Source organism: Garra rufa, chromosome 21, assembly GCF_049309525.1.
Source record: "Garra rufa chromosome 21, GarRuf1.0, whole genome shotgun sequence".
NCBI classification, from domain to species: Eukaryota; Metazoa; Chordata; class Actinopteri; order Cypriniformes; family Cyprinidae; genus Garra; species Garra rufa.
Genome location: NC_133381.1, coordinates 39,983,320 through 39,998,603, shown reverse-complemented (window position 1 = coordinate 39,998,603; position 15,284 = coordinate 39,983,320). Strand labels below are relative to the sequence as shown.

The 15,284-nt window shown below is 34.0% G+C and overlaps 1 protein-coding gene across 1 annotated transcript in view; it reads left to right on the top strand.

The window, feature by feature from the left end:
- Nucleotides 1–13,650, top strand: part of prkd3 (protein kinase D3) — an 83,478-nt gene extending 69,828 nt beyond the window's left edge. The window contains exons 11-19 of the mRNA XM_073826646.1: nucleotides 289–580; nucleotides 2,684–2,736; nucleotides 2,962–3,034; nucleotides 3,909–4,015; nucleotides 4,152–4,313; nucleotides 5,852–5,950; nucleotides 6,344–6,611; nucleotides 11,920–12,005; nucleotides 12,093–13,650. Coding sequence (XP_073682747.1) covers nucleotides 289–580; nucleotides 2,684–2,736; nucleotides 2,962–3,034; nucleotides 3,909–4,015; nucleotides 4,152–4,313; nucleotides 5,852–5,950; nucleotides 6,344–6,611; nucleotides 11,920–12,005; nucleotides 12,093–12,266 — 1,314 coding nt within the window. The 3' untranslated portion in view covers nucleotides 12,267–13,650. The remainder of the gene's footprint in view (nucleotides 1–288; nucleotides 581–2,683; nucleotides 2,737–2,961; nucleotides 3,035–3,908; nucleotides 4,016–4,151; nucleotides 4,314–5,851; nucleotides 5,951–6,343; nucleotides 6,612–11,919; nucleotides 12,006–12,092) is intronic.
- Nucleotides 13,651–15,284: the final 1,634 nt, after the last annotated feature.

Genomic DNA, 15,284 nt, shown 5'->3' with positions numbered 1-15,284 from the left:
ATAAGGAACATTGGAGAGTGTCTGTTTAAACCTGGAGGAGCCACATGGACTACAAGCGACTGCTCACTTCCCGTCAGTGAGATCCTGTTCACATTGACGCCAAACTTTGAGCCAAACCTTAAGCCAGACTTTGAACTGGAATGGACGTTTTAATTCAACATCACATGGATTAGTTTAATGAGTCATATCCAGACTCAAAGAGCAAATGTGAGGTTGTTGAACTGCTTAAGCAGTCTTATCTGTCAGTGAGTCAGTGTCTAATTTTCTGACTCATTGTCTGACCCACAGGAGATTCCCCTGTCAGAGATCTTGCAGGTGGAGGTTGCGCACGACTTTGGTAGTTTAGCCCTGGGGGGCAATCCGCACTGTTTCGAGGTCATCACCGCCACCATGGTGTACTACGTAGGGGAGAACACCGGCGGACCCCATCTCCATATCCACAACCCTGCGCTGGCTGCTGGTGGTGTGGGGTTGGAGGTGGCCCAGGGCTGGGAGAGGGCCATTCGCCAGGCCCTGATGCCTGTTCCAGTTACACCACAGCCCAGCGTGGGCGCCGCTGCGGGACAGAGTAAAGATCACAGTGAGTAGCAAAATCAGAACTCTATTTTACACTGCAAAAAATGCTTTTCTTTCTTGGATGTTTTATCGTTTCCAGCCAAAATATCTCAAAATTCCTAAATCAAAAAGGATTTTCTAGACGAGTATAAGTTATTTTCTTGTTTAAAAAAAAAAAAAAAAAAAAAATTAAATTTAGTGAGTTTTTGCTTAGAACAAGCTAAATAATCTACCAATCGGGTAAGCAAAAAAAAATGTTTTTCAAACAGAAAACAAGATTATTTTTCTTACCCCATTGGCAGATTATTTTGCTTGTTTCAATTTTGGCTGAAAACAAGACAACAAAACAAGTGAATCTTCATTTTCATCTGTGAAACAGAAAAGGAGATATTTAACAGAATGTACACACTGCTGTTTTCCATACAATTTGTAAATTACACCAAAAAAGAGCAAAAAAAAAAGTAGTCCATATGACTAGTGCAACAACTATTTTCATTTTCAAAATGTTTATAATTACAAGGAAATTACATATAACACATTTAAATTTAAACAAGTATTTCTTGTTTTTATCTAAGTTAACTTTAGGCAAACTGTCCCTTTAAGGCTTAAAGGGATAGTTCACTCAAAAATGAAAATCATTTAGCAGGTTTCAAACCTGAGTTTGTTGATTCTGTTGAGCATGAAAGACGATATTTTGAAGAATGTTGGTAACCAAATAGTTGTCTGTAGCCATTGACTTCCACAGTAAGGGAGAAAAAAGGCAAAAACATGGAAGTCAATGGCTGCTGTCATTTTTGGGCAAACTGCCCCTTTAACTCCTTATGAAATGGTTTTATAAACATGTTAATAATAAGGTTCACATTCACATTCTCAATTATTTGTCAAAGTACCGTTACATACCAAAAAAACATAATGAGGTCAAATCAAAGATCAGTCGGTATTAATTGTGTGCATGAATGAAGACATGCTATTTAAACTATTATAAGTTAGGGTCAGTATATTTTTGAAAGACATTAATACTTTTATGCAGCAAGGATGTGTTAAATTGATTGAAAGTGACAGCGAAGGGCTATTTTAAATAAACGCTGCCTTTTAACTATTTTATTTATCAAAGAAATCCTGAAATATTCTTAAAAAACTGATAATAAGAAATGTTTCTTGAGCATAAAATCAACATATTAGAAATATTTCTGAAGGATTATGGCACTGTTCAGCTTTGCATCACAGGAATAATTTACATAGAAAATTACAATTATATTTACAATTACAATTATAATTAGTAATAATTTTACTGTACAATGATTTTAGTCAGTCTTCAATGCACTTTAAAAAAACACATCTAAAGAAAACTACCAACATACAGCGTTCAAAATACTGTACAATACTGATCAAATGGAATGAATACTGTCTGTAGTTTAAAATGTCCGAACAAGCAGCCATTGATGGAGCAATGCTACACACTGAGACAACCAGGAATAATGACTTTCAGGCAGATTTGCAGCTCTATCCTGGAGAGTAAATGGCTGAGCTTAAGTATTTAATATCCTGATGCACCTCTATTTAATTGTGTTGAGAGACGGAAGATTAAAGAGGTTTGACAGGTCTGGATTAATGAAAGCTGTTTAGTTATGAAACAAACACACTTTTGCTTCAGTATGCAGATGAGGTTTTAGCCCGGAGATGAGTGACATACTTAATTAAAGGTTCGTCGGTAGGCAAATCCAACCCTCCAAAAATTGAAAAAAGCACAAATGTCTCTTCAGGGAATGCCTACGTAGTTCAATTTGCAGAGTAATTTACAATTTATTATATATTTCAGATATAGTTTAGTTTGAAATATTTTTCCATTTTGCACAAGGCAAACAGGAATAGGACTGTGGAAAAATATGTCTCAGCAATCAGATTGCTAAATGACCAGCCACATAATGTATTGCATGTGATACCAATTAAAAAAATAAATAAATGGAATATTTATCTTCCTCATATTTTCCTAAATACAGCTTTAAAATTTGAACAGAACCTATATGAAATGCCAAAACTAATCCAAATGTGTGTATATTGTTGCGTGTGTGTGTGTGTGTGTGTGTGTGTGTGTGTGTGTGTGTGTGTGTGTGTGTGTGTGTTGCAGAGGAACTGTCCATCAGCATTTCTGTATCTAACAGTCAAATCCAGGAAAATGTGGTGAGTGTCTGACTGTGTTTACGGACAATATTTCACAACTACACACTCTCTTTATTCACACTTCTGCATGCTCGGTCATGTCCACGGTCAAGCCACACCGCAAGAAAAATATGAAGAACTTAGAGAGAGGAAATAAAAATTATTGGGGTTATTAATGCATTTAACTGTAGACTAAGAAATTGTATGTACTGGTGGTTAATTGTTTTTTTTTTTCTCCATCTTTAGGACATCAGCTCAATCTATCAGATCTTTGCTGATGAAGTGTTGGGTTCTGGACAGTTTGGCATAGTTTATGGAGGTACATACTTTTTTCACAAAAACAAACATTACATTTTAATGTTTTTGTTCAATTTAAACGTAGTATAAGAGATTTAAGATTATGCTGATCAGTCAAGAACTACAATTATTACTTATTTCATATCAATATTCTTCATCCTCAACTGCTTATAAAAAACAGGAAGTTGGACACAATAAACAACTGCACAAATAGGCTGTATAATGTCTAAGTGTTGAAATTAAGTATTTGTTTTTAATGGTTTCAAATTGGCAATAGCCAAAAATACATTGTATGGGTCAAAATGATCAATTTTACTTTTATGCAAAAAATCATTAGGATATTAAGTAAACGTTCCATGAAAAGTATTTTGAAACCATAATTATATCCAAACTAATGTTTGATTAGTAATATGCATTGCTAAGAACTTCATTTGGACAACTTTAAAGGCGATGTCAGTATTTTCATTTTTATTTTTATTTTTTGCACCCTCAGATTCCAGGTTTTCAAGTAGTTTTATAAAATGTAATATTTTACCCTAACAAACCATACATCAATGGAAAGCTTATTTTGTTTTCAGTTGATGTAAATCTCAATTTGAAAAAATTGACCCAGGGTTGTATAAGATTGCGATTTTTTTTTTTTTTTTTTTTTTTTTTTGCAACCACAGTTGTACAAATAGTTGTATCTTGGCCAAATATTGTCTGTCTTAACAAACCATACATCAATGGAAAAAATGTACCCTTATGACTACCTTAATACATTGTATCTAGTTAATTTTGTCATGGTACCGAATTGACTAATTTTACAAGGTGCGTTAACATCTGAAGTGTAAATAAACACCTAACAGTTTATTTTACTTCAAAAGTGTGATGTGATTTGTGTTGTCTGTTTCAAGGGAAACATAGAAAAACAGGCAGAGATGTGGCCATTAAAGTAATAGACAAGATGAGATTCCCCACCAAACAGGAGAGCCAGCTGAGAAACGAGGTTGCCATTTTACAGGTGATCAGTCTTTTTAATGTGATTATTGAGACTGAATGTGGATAGCACTAGAACAGTGTTAATAACTTTTTGCTGGAGACAAGTGGTCCTCTTTAATATGTTTAAAATGTGACTGTTGTTATTCATGTTCTCACAGAATTTGCACCATCCCGGCATTGTAAATCTGGAGTGTATGTTTGAGACTCCTGAACGAGTTTTTGTCGTTATGGAGAAACTGCATGGTGACATGCTGGAGATGATCTTGTCCAGTGAGAAGAGCAAACTTCCAGAGCGCATCACCAAGTTTCTGGTCACACAGGTTTGCAAATATCTTTGTCTCCTTTTGTGTCCTTTCAAATCCAATTTTTCTAGTTCATCTGGTGTATTGTGAAGTGCAGTGTGTTTAGATGAGGCAGTGGTCTGGATCTCATCTAGAGTTCAATTGGAGCGGCGAGTCTGTGGGTTGATTAGAGCAGTGGGGCCCCTGAGGGCCACGAGAGCTCATCCATTAGCCATGGATCTGAAGCCACAGAGCTGCTGTGATGTGGCTAAGATGCTTCTTTCTGCCATGTCAGAAGCCAGTGTTTCAATGAAAATAAATGGCAATGTTTAATGATTGTGATTGCGTCCACGTTTGTTCTCGACATGTAGCTCAATGCCTGCTGTCAGTGGTGTTGCTCTCACTACCCAACTATAATAAACCAAGCATTCTTACACTCTTAAGATTTGTTTAACTAGTTCTCCAAGAATCTTTTCTACTCAGCAAGGCTGTTTATTTGGTCAATTTGAAAAATACTGAAGAAAATAAGTAATATTATTAAATACTACTTCTATTTGAAATAAGTGTTTTCTATTTAAATATGTGTTCAAATGTAATTTATTGCTGTGATCATAGCTGAATTTTCTGCCACATTACTCCAGTCTTCAGGGGGCACATGACCCTTCTCATTTTAATATGGCGATTTGCTGCTCAAGAAACATTCCTTATTCTTATTACAAAATTCTTATTCTCATTTCTTATTATCAAATTTGAAAACAGTTGTGCTGCTTCATATTTTTTCCCCATTACAGGTTAATATTGTCCCTATTGATCAACTTAAGGTGTCCTTGCTGAACTGAAATATTAATTACTTTAAAAAAAATTACTTACCCAAACTTTTGAACAGTAATGTCATATGAGATTGGATGAAGTCCTGATGCACAGGTTTTTTGTTGTCAGTGTTTTTAGGATTCTTGAGCATGTTTTGATATTTTCCTCTCACCTGTTTTATCCATTAAAACTTTTACCATTAAATGTATATTTTACTTGCATAGCATGCCTCTTACGCTGCAAGAAATGCTTCTTTTAATTAGATTTTGTCTTTTTTCCATCTTAAATATCCCAAAATTCTTAAATAAATAATTTTCTAGACAAGCAAAAATTCTTGTCTTGTTTTCAGAAAAAAAGTGAGTTTTAGCTTGAAACAAGCTAAATAATCTGCCAATGGGGTAAGAAAAATAATCTTGTTTTCTGTTTGAAAATTTTGAAAATCTTAATTTTTTCCCAAAAAAAAAAACCAAGACAAGTTTTGCTTGTCTAGAAAACCCTGACTGGAAACAAGACAAAAAATCTAAGTAAGAAAAGTATTTTTGCAGTGTAAACACACATTACTGACATAATACAGTATCAGTAATGTCATATGAAACTGTTAGCTGTTTATCTTGAATGCTTGTTGCATTGCATATTCAAAAAAAATCAAATGAAACCATTTATGCATTGAGACAGTTGTGGATATTACATTTATTTTGAATTAAAGCTTTAGAAAGACTATGCAGTTGATACCTGCATGCAATTAACTGACTGCTTTGCTGTCATAGATCCTCGTGGCTTTGCGACATCTCCATTTCAAGAACATTGTTCACTGTGACCTGAAGCCAGAAAATGTGCTGTTGGCATCTGCGGAGCCGTTTCCTCAGGTAAGAATTTAGTCTAAGAATCATCTAATCTATATTAAGTTCAAAAGTTTTACAGCTGCTTTAAACTTTCAAGCTAGGCTTTCTCAAGCCAACCTAAAGCTTGTTTTGTCAAACTTTTTTATCTGGTTAAATTATAAAAATGCATAATGTAAATACATTTAAAAAATTAAAGCATTTAAAATATAACAAAAGAAAACAATTAAATAATGTAGATAGAGCTGTAAATGTGTTGATACATTATTGAAATATTATTTTAAATTCTCAGGAGTTTCTTCAAGTTAATAATTGAAGTCAAATTCAAATGGGTTCAGCTGACCAAAAGTTTGAGAGTATCTGTGATAAAGCATGACCAAACTAGGTCACTTGCTCATTGAGAGCCCTCTCTTATTCCAGGTAAAATTGTGTGACTTTGGCTTTGCTCGGATCATCGGGGAAAAATCTTTCCGGCGTTCAGTGGTGGGCACTCCAGCGTACTTGGCCCCAGAGGTGCTGCGCAGTAAAGGCTACAACCGTTCCCTGGACATGTGGTCAGTGGGAGTCATTATCTATGTCAGTTTGAGTGGCACCTTCCCCTTCAACGAGGACGAGGACATTAACGACCAAATCCAGAATGCAGCCTTCATGTACCCTCCAACACCCTGGAAAGACATCTCTGCAGAAGGTAAGCAGCCATGCTTTACTGATTTGAATATGAACTCATACTAAGAAGCTATCTAATAAAGAATGAACCTCTCAGCCAGTGTTGTTTTCGTCAACGATGACGAAATCATTTCGTTGACGCCACTTTTTTTCATGACGATAACGAGACGATGAGGAGATAAAAATGGCTCGTTGATGACTAAAACATGACGAGACATGTGTGAGTTTTCGTTGACGAGACGAGAATAGACGAAAATGTTAGTGGGTGGTCCGTCAGACGTTTATCATGCATGACATTTCCGCTTATTGTGCATGCTAATTAAAACTTAAAAAGTATCTGACGCTATGGCAAGCCGTTTTAGCATTAAATACTCTTTGCTATACTAGTATGGCAAGCCGTTTTAGCATTCCATCCTTGTTTGTCTTTTATGTTCTAAACCATTCCTTCATTATTGTAATTATTGGTGAAAATAGTCGATCCGGAAGCTCACATTGTGTTGAACTATAGATCTGCTATTTTCAGAACTTATAAGTGACACTACCCAACAGCAAAATACTTACTGACCTACATTAATTTGTTAAAAGACTACTTTTTTTCCCTTTTTTTGACTAAAACTAGACTAAAACCTTTTTGACTTTTCGTCAACTAAAACTAGACTAAAACCTTTTTTACTTTTCGTCGACTAAAATTGGACTAAAACTATAACATATAGAAGTGACTAAAATTTGACTAAAACTAAGAAGCATTTTAGTCCAAAAGACTAAGACTAAGACTAAATCTAAGATGGTTGTCAAAAAGAACACTGCTCTCAGCACCATCATGTTTTTGTTAGAGATGTTGCAGTTATTGCGAAATTCTCCAAATATCAATTGCTTTTGTACATTTTCAGAAGAAATGGGCAACAACTGAGGACGAGGTTCATTTATATTCATCTATATAGTAGTGAGCAGGGATCGAAATTAACTTTTTCACTCACCAGCCAATTTGGCTACTAAATTTTTAAGTTACCTTCCGTTCATAACTTCTACTAGCCAAAAAACCCCAGAAATAAACCAACAGCTTGAGGCTGTGTACACCGAACGTGACAAAGCCACCATTGCAGATCATTTGGTGTCAGTACTAGGAGTGTGTTATATTGACAAAAAAATTATATCCCAACATTTTCTGTGATTTTATCGATAACGGTATTGATAAAGATAATTAATCAATATTATGCGGATTGTGTTGTGCATGGACAACTGACTGAATTCTTTGATATTCTTCATGTTCTGTGTGGCAGTTCACTGCAGTGATTGCCATTTTTTTTTTAAAGTGCATCATCTTTTGACTGAAATTCTTACATTTAATCAGTCAGTTATAATAATAATACATTACGGCTGTTACCAAACAAATCAAATCAGTGTCAACAAAATTCATCTTTGCAGAAGTTGCATCTAAGGTACCATTTAGATGGTTTTACACACTGTTTGATGAAGACCTGAGGGACATGGAATGCTTTAACCTGCAGTTTCAAATGCAGAAATAATGTTTTGATATTTTAAACCTAAATGTTGAATACTGATATTTGAAATTATTTTAAAAACGAAAAGATACTTTAAATGTGGAATTGCCAGTAGGTGGCAGCAAATCACTGTTAATAAGCGAGTCATTGCGATTGAACCGAATCATTGAAATGGTTGATTCATTCAGGAAATGAAACAATATTGTAAATTGTTCTCTGATATCTACATAGAAGGTATAGGGCATAGGAAATCTCCAGAAACGGTTTTACAGGTCCATTTACAACCCTCGGGTTTGTCCCTAGAATGAAATGCTCTGTTATTGCCTTATTTGGAAGGTTTGTGAAAAATAATGATGAGCTCTGCTCTGATTGGCTGTTTCACAGAGCTGCTCATCTCAATAGCTGGCACTCTTTGTGTAATATTCTAACTATATGAAATGATATGAATCTATACTTTTTTTCTGCCCTGTATCTTTTTATATGATTGTTCTCAATGCATATTAATAGACTGATTCATGCAGTGAAAGAACGCACTCTAAATGGGCACACGCACTAAATTCGTCTAACCACACTTTATCACATAGTCGTAAATGCGTGCATTTCTGTAGGAGTGTTTTGTTTGGTTTTTGCCAAATACTCCTTAATGGCATGATGTCTCACGAGTTCAGTATTTGAGCTAAACCTACTCAGATTTGACCTGCATAAACTTCCCCAATTAATTAATGAGTGAACATACACCAAATGTAACCAGCCAAATTGTCTAGTGATTTGACAGTGTTACCTGCCACAGCTGATTTTTATCTGCATTTGGTGAGTTGGCGGGTGCTAATTTCAAACCTGCTAGTGAGTAATGTCTATCTTTTGCTTAAGAAGAAAGTGAGAGATGTCTAGATGTCTGTCAGACATTTAGCAGACTGTCCACCCCCACGTCTGTTTAGAATAGATCTTTCCGCCCAAAACCTGAAAGATTATACCAGCCTCTCCCAATTTCAGTCTGTCATACTCCTCTACAACACTATAAATGTCATTTCTCTGTCTTTGCATTTCACATCATTACATATTTAGTTTTATAGTTTGGTTTATTTTGGTTGGAGCAATTATACTTCAGTTCATCATTACATTAGTTGAATTTTATTGTGTGAACTTAAGACTACCAGCTCTAGACTACCATTCAAAAATTTGGGGGTTAGTAATTAATACTTTTATTTAGCAAGGGTGCAATCGTTTAATTAAAAGTCACAGTAAAGACATCTGTATTGTAATATTACAAAAAAAATCTATTTCAAATAATGCATTTTTTTTTTCTGTTTATCCTGCAAAAAAGTTGCATCACAGACTTGACAAAAATATTGCGCAGCATGATTGTTTTTTACAATGATGATAATAATAAGAAATGTTTCTAAAGACTGGTACTGAAATTTCAGCTTTGTCATCACAGAAATAAATGCATTTTATATTTGAAATAAACACTAGAGATATTTCACAATATTGTAGAAACATGTATACAGTTAATCTTCTTACAGGCTGTTTTTTAAAAGCAACTGTTGTGGAATAGACTTAAAGTGCTCTGGAGTAATCATAGATAAAAATATGAATTTATGATGCCTTAAATTCCTATATATTTCTCCTTTGAGCTGTTATCACTGCCATTAACCCTAGAAGCTTGCATCTCAACCCTCTAATAAATGTATGAAATTGACATTGCAAATGCATGAGATAATCTAATACAGGATTATTTAAATGTAATTAATTTCTCTGCACAGAATAATATTTAATTTTGTAGTACATTAAAAAAAACTACTATAACTAGTACCCTTACAAAAGTATACTTCAAGTTCATTTTTGTTACATAAACTTGAAATTCAGTTTTTTTTTAAGTATTTAGCAAGTATACTAAAATCATTGTACAATACTTGTAAGTATACTCCAATATTACAATAAAAAATTGCGTTGCTGTGAAGTATATTCTGCACCATACTACAAAAATATCAGATTCAGTTTCACCCATGTACTATATTCTCAAAAACTGTTTATAAACCATTTATTGCTTATTAACTATATATAAGCTTTTCCAAAAAGCTGACTGAAAGAAGCCAGTATGTTTGGGTAAAAAAGTATTTGATTGGCAAAAGCAACTACTAGTAAAGTAGACTTGAATCGCTTAAAAATGCATCTGTATCATACCTGATATGCAAATTTAATATGCAGCATAACCAATGTTGTACATAATCTGCGATGTTCTAGTTTATACTTTTTAGCAAGTAAAAGACTTTTTTAGATTTGCATGTGTTTTTTTAGCTGTGAATCTTTATTGATTTTTTTTTATCAAGTAAACCTAAGAATAACTTTCTCTTTTTATATATATATATATATATATATATATATATCTCTCAAGATGAACACTTACTGAACTAAAGCAGCTTTGCTTACTTGATTATTTATCAGTTGTTTTTAGAAAAATCATGTTAATATGTTCATCTTAAATATTATCATTAGGCTTTTGAGGGATGTTTTCTCAAGCATTATTGTATTGCATTGCATTATATGTCTAGAAACTAGAGTTTGATCATAAAACTAAGCATTTACTAAGACAACTGGCACTGGCAAGTTTCAGCTATACTGTTACAAAGCTCCATATTCACATTATATCATACTATATGACACTATTTCATGTTTATTTTGCGTTATTTCCATTGAATTATGAGGAAAAAATGTTATGTACTTACCTTCAAGATATAAAGTAAACTATATGTATATGGGTCAAAGACGTTAAGATGGCCACATCAAGAGAAATTTACAAAAGTGATTTTATGTCCATAGAAAGCAGATTAAATGTAAGTGTCTACTTTTAAGGTTTCAAAGAAGTTTTTGGAGAAAATGTCAAAATTTGGTTGAAATACTGTTGCATTGTCATTCAGTGTAACACAAAATTTATGTCAAAATTTAAAAAACATGCTTATTCTACAAAATATATTTAAAAAAATGAGTAAAACATTCTTACAGACAAATGGGCAAAACCTAGGATAGTGGCACATTTTAAAAATGTAAAATTACAACTAATTAGTATTTTGGGTTTTTTAATATGTCATAAATAGATTTTTGTTGTAAACATGCCTGCCAAGATTGTTAGTGGGTGTCTTCTGTAAATTTGGGAAAAAATGTATGATATTTATTTTTTGCTCAGAAAAACAAAAACAAAAATGCAATTAAATTAAAAAGAAAACTTTGTAATATTTTTGGGGGAAAACAACAATTTAAAGCAGTATTACACTTGTTCACTGCAAAAAAATGCTTTTCTTACTTAGATTTGTTGTCTTGTTTCCTGCCAAAATATCTAAAAATTCTTGAATCAGGAAAGATTTTCTAGACAAGTAAAAATTATTATCTCGTTTTTAGTAAAAACAAGTCAAAATGAGGTGAGTTTTTGCTTATTTCAAGCAGACTATTGGCAGATTATTTTGCTTGTTTTAAGATTATTTTTCTTACCCCATTGGCAGATTATTTTGCTTGTTTTAAGCAAAAACTCACTTAATTTTGACTTGTTTTTACTAAAAACGAGATAAGAATTTTTACTTGTCTAGAAAATCCTTAATCCTGATTCAAGATTTTTTTATATATTTGGCTGGAAACAAGACAAAAAATCAAAGTAAGAAAAACATTTTTTGCAGTGTTTTTATGCTCAAACCCTTTTTTCGTCTTTGACCCGTATTCTAACTTGAATAAACCTTTTTTTTTGTAAGGGCTTTTTGGAAATGTGTTACATTGTTACATCCAGATCATGTATTAACCAGTCTAACTATGTCCACAATCTCCAATTTACCTCTACAGCTACAGATCTGATCAACAACCTTCTCCAAGTCAAAATGAGGAAACGTTACAGCGTGGATAAGACCCTCAGTCACCCTTGGCTACAAGTGAGAAATCTAGAAACCTGTATAATGGCATCTCTGAGTGTTTTAGAGCTTTATATCTCACCTTGTCCAATTTCTGCACTGCCCCAGGACTACCAAACGTGGCTCGATCTGCGAGAGTTTGAGACGCGCCGAGGGGAACGCTACATTACTCACGAGAGCGATGACGCACGCTGGGAAAAGTACGCTTACGAGCACAGTCTGGTGTACCCCAAACACTTCATCATGGCTCCAAACCTGGACGATATGGACGAGGACCCCTAGTGGCCGTATGAGGCCAACTGAAAACGAGGTCAGTCGAAGGCAGCAACCTGTTAATGGTCTGTTCCTATGGAGATCGAAACACACGAGCAATCCGAAGCGGACTTTGAAGAGAGCAAACTGTTACGAGGCCAGCGAGGTCGACCGCTCTCTGGACGTCAACAAGAGTCATGGAAACTGCGGATCCACACTGCTAATGAAGATGAAGGCTGTGGAAAATCCGCCGGGAGCACATTCAGACTGTTCTTTTTTCCAAAAGGTGCTGTTTCTTTTCAAGATGTGTCAGAAATTCACGTTACAGAAATTTAAGGTTAGTAACAATTGTGAATGAAGTACGGCCAAACATATTGGGGAGAGCGATGCGGTCGCTTCGAAAGCATCAAACTGGAACGTGTGTTTTTGAATTGCTATTCTTCTATGATTTTCTACTTTGTTTTGTCTTAAAGTATAGGTTACACAGCAGACTGAATGATTTCAAAAGGGTCGTTTTTTGCACTAAACCATACAACCACTGCAGCTGGTACAATTAAGTGAATCACGCCAGATAACGGCACAGAAGATCGCGCTTGTGTCGTCGACTGAAACAAGAACTACACTTGAGCTACAGTATGTTGTTCAGAATTGAATCTGCCAGACCAAATGGGAGATATTATCTTCAGCGGACCAAAGACGTTGGCGTTTGTTCTTACGAGCTGTAAGTTCTTTACGGAGCCATTCCTCTTTTTATTTATTCCTCATGCTGCGGTCTTCAAATCTAATACCAGCTCAGCAGTGCAGGAAGATGTTTTGGTCAAAAGCCTACTGTGAGAAAGCTTGATGACTTATTAGCAAAGCTCTTTTTAATACAAAAACGTAATGTATTGAAAATAACTGCTAACAACGTGTATTAGAAAAGATGAACAGTGTTATATTCTTTTTGTTTCTTTCCCTTTTTTTTAATATGGTATGTATTGTACCAGAGAATGAACCTTTCTATGAATCCCAGAACTGGAAAATCTGAAAAATATTTTTGCTAATGGACTTTGTTGTTGTAAATACCACCTACAATATTAAAATGAAGCTGGATCAATTGGATTTCTGAATGTAGGTAGTATATTGTATCCACATCCCTCTACACACACACACACACACACACACACACACACACACACACACACACACACACACACACACATATCAGGGTAAAAAAAAAAGCCATTTTTCTAGTAGTAGTTTATTTTCATTGTCCATAAAATAAACCGTTCCATACACATTGGAATTTGGGAGAAAAGGAGATAATATTTCTCTAAATAATCACATCTTCATCACTATGTTGCCGCTGGATTGGCAAATGTCAGTGTTCTGTATATTTTAGTACATACTGATTCAATAAAAGCTATACACTCCATGTGTTTGGGGTGATTTTTCAAGGTTTTGGATTCACCGCTTGTTGAGGAGAGATTTGACAAACATTTGACTATCCACCTTATTTTTCCCATTTGTAAATTTTATGGGTCTGGCTTCCTGTCTCATCTGTGTTCAGCTATTTTTAATAACAGCTTGTTTTGCTGCTTGATATTGCAAACTGTCTTACACTGCAAAAAATGCTTTTCTTACTTAATATCTAAAAATTCTAAAAATCAAGAAGCTTAAAGCTTGTGTTTAAGTAAATGTAATAACTGTTATATTATTAGTAATATTTCCTTGCTGGACTGAAATAACTTTACTTGATTATCCAGACATCATTTTAAGAAAGATCTTGTTCAAATGTTCAAATCACATATGTCTGCTAAATATGATATGAAGATCTAATTGATTTACAAGTTATCGATTTCATCAATTAGAACTTCTCAGTTTGAGTCTGAATAAAATTGCGGCATTTTTATTTCTTCCTGGAGTATGGCGTAAGGCGCGTTTCCATTACAGATTTGCACAAAACTTTGGCAATATTTTATAAATGTCGATTAAAAAGTATTGCGAAATGATGTTATGCGACAAACTTTTTTTTTTTCCCTCTCACGATAAGTCATGGCAACAGATTTTTGTGGGATTTTGGCTATATCTAATGGAATGTGACCTGCAAATGCGGGAAAAAAAAAATCCATTGGTGTTTTGTGAAATATTCCTTTTTCAAATTGCCTGAAAAACCACCTCATGTGAGCGTAAAAACTTCTTTGTGATATCTGAGAGTTTTGGTTTATTTGGTTGATTTAACTTGCAGCTGCTGAACTTAGGTTTTTAAGTTGAATCTGGTGAAAAATTTTTACAGTGTGCTTTTTGCAATGTTTTTTCGTATTTACAGGTCACATTCGATTAAATAGAGCCAAAATCTCATAAAAGTTAAGACTTATCGCAAGAGGAAAAAATTTTAGTCGCACAACATTGGTTAAATGGAAACGCTGTCATTTCGCAATACTTTTTATTTGACATTTATAAAACATTGCCAAAGTTTTATGAAAATCTGTAACGGAAATGTGCCTATATTCTCACTATATCATAGCCTACTAATGAGCCAGAAAAACCTGATGGATCTTATATGACCCTGGACCACAAAGCCAGTCATAAGGGTCCATTTTTTGAAATTGAGATTTATACCTCATCTGAAAACTAAATAAATAAGTTTTCCATTAATGTATAGTTTGTTATGATAACATGTTTGATTTTATACAACTATTTGAAAATCTAGAATCTAAGAAAAATATTGAGAAAATCACCTTTAAAATTGTCCAAATAAAGCACTTTCCAATGCATGTTACAAAAAATATTAAAAATTAGGTTTTGATAATTTTGACCCATTCAATGTATGTTTGTCAACTTAACACTGGTTTTGTGGTCCAGGGTCACATATATGATACTCAACAAAAACATGTATGCAAACTTTTAAAACACATGCAGATTTTTTTAATTATACTTTGTCTTAAACTGTCCAATTTAAATAAACAAATATTTTTTTTTTCATATACAGTGCCTTGCAAAAGTATTCATACCCCTTCATTTTTTTTTCACGTTTTGTTGCAGCATTGTTAAACTGCTTTAAATTAC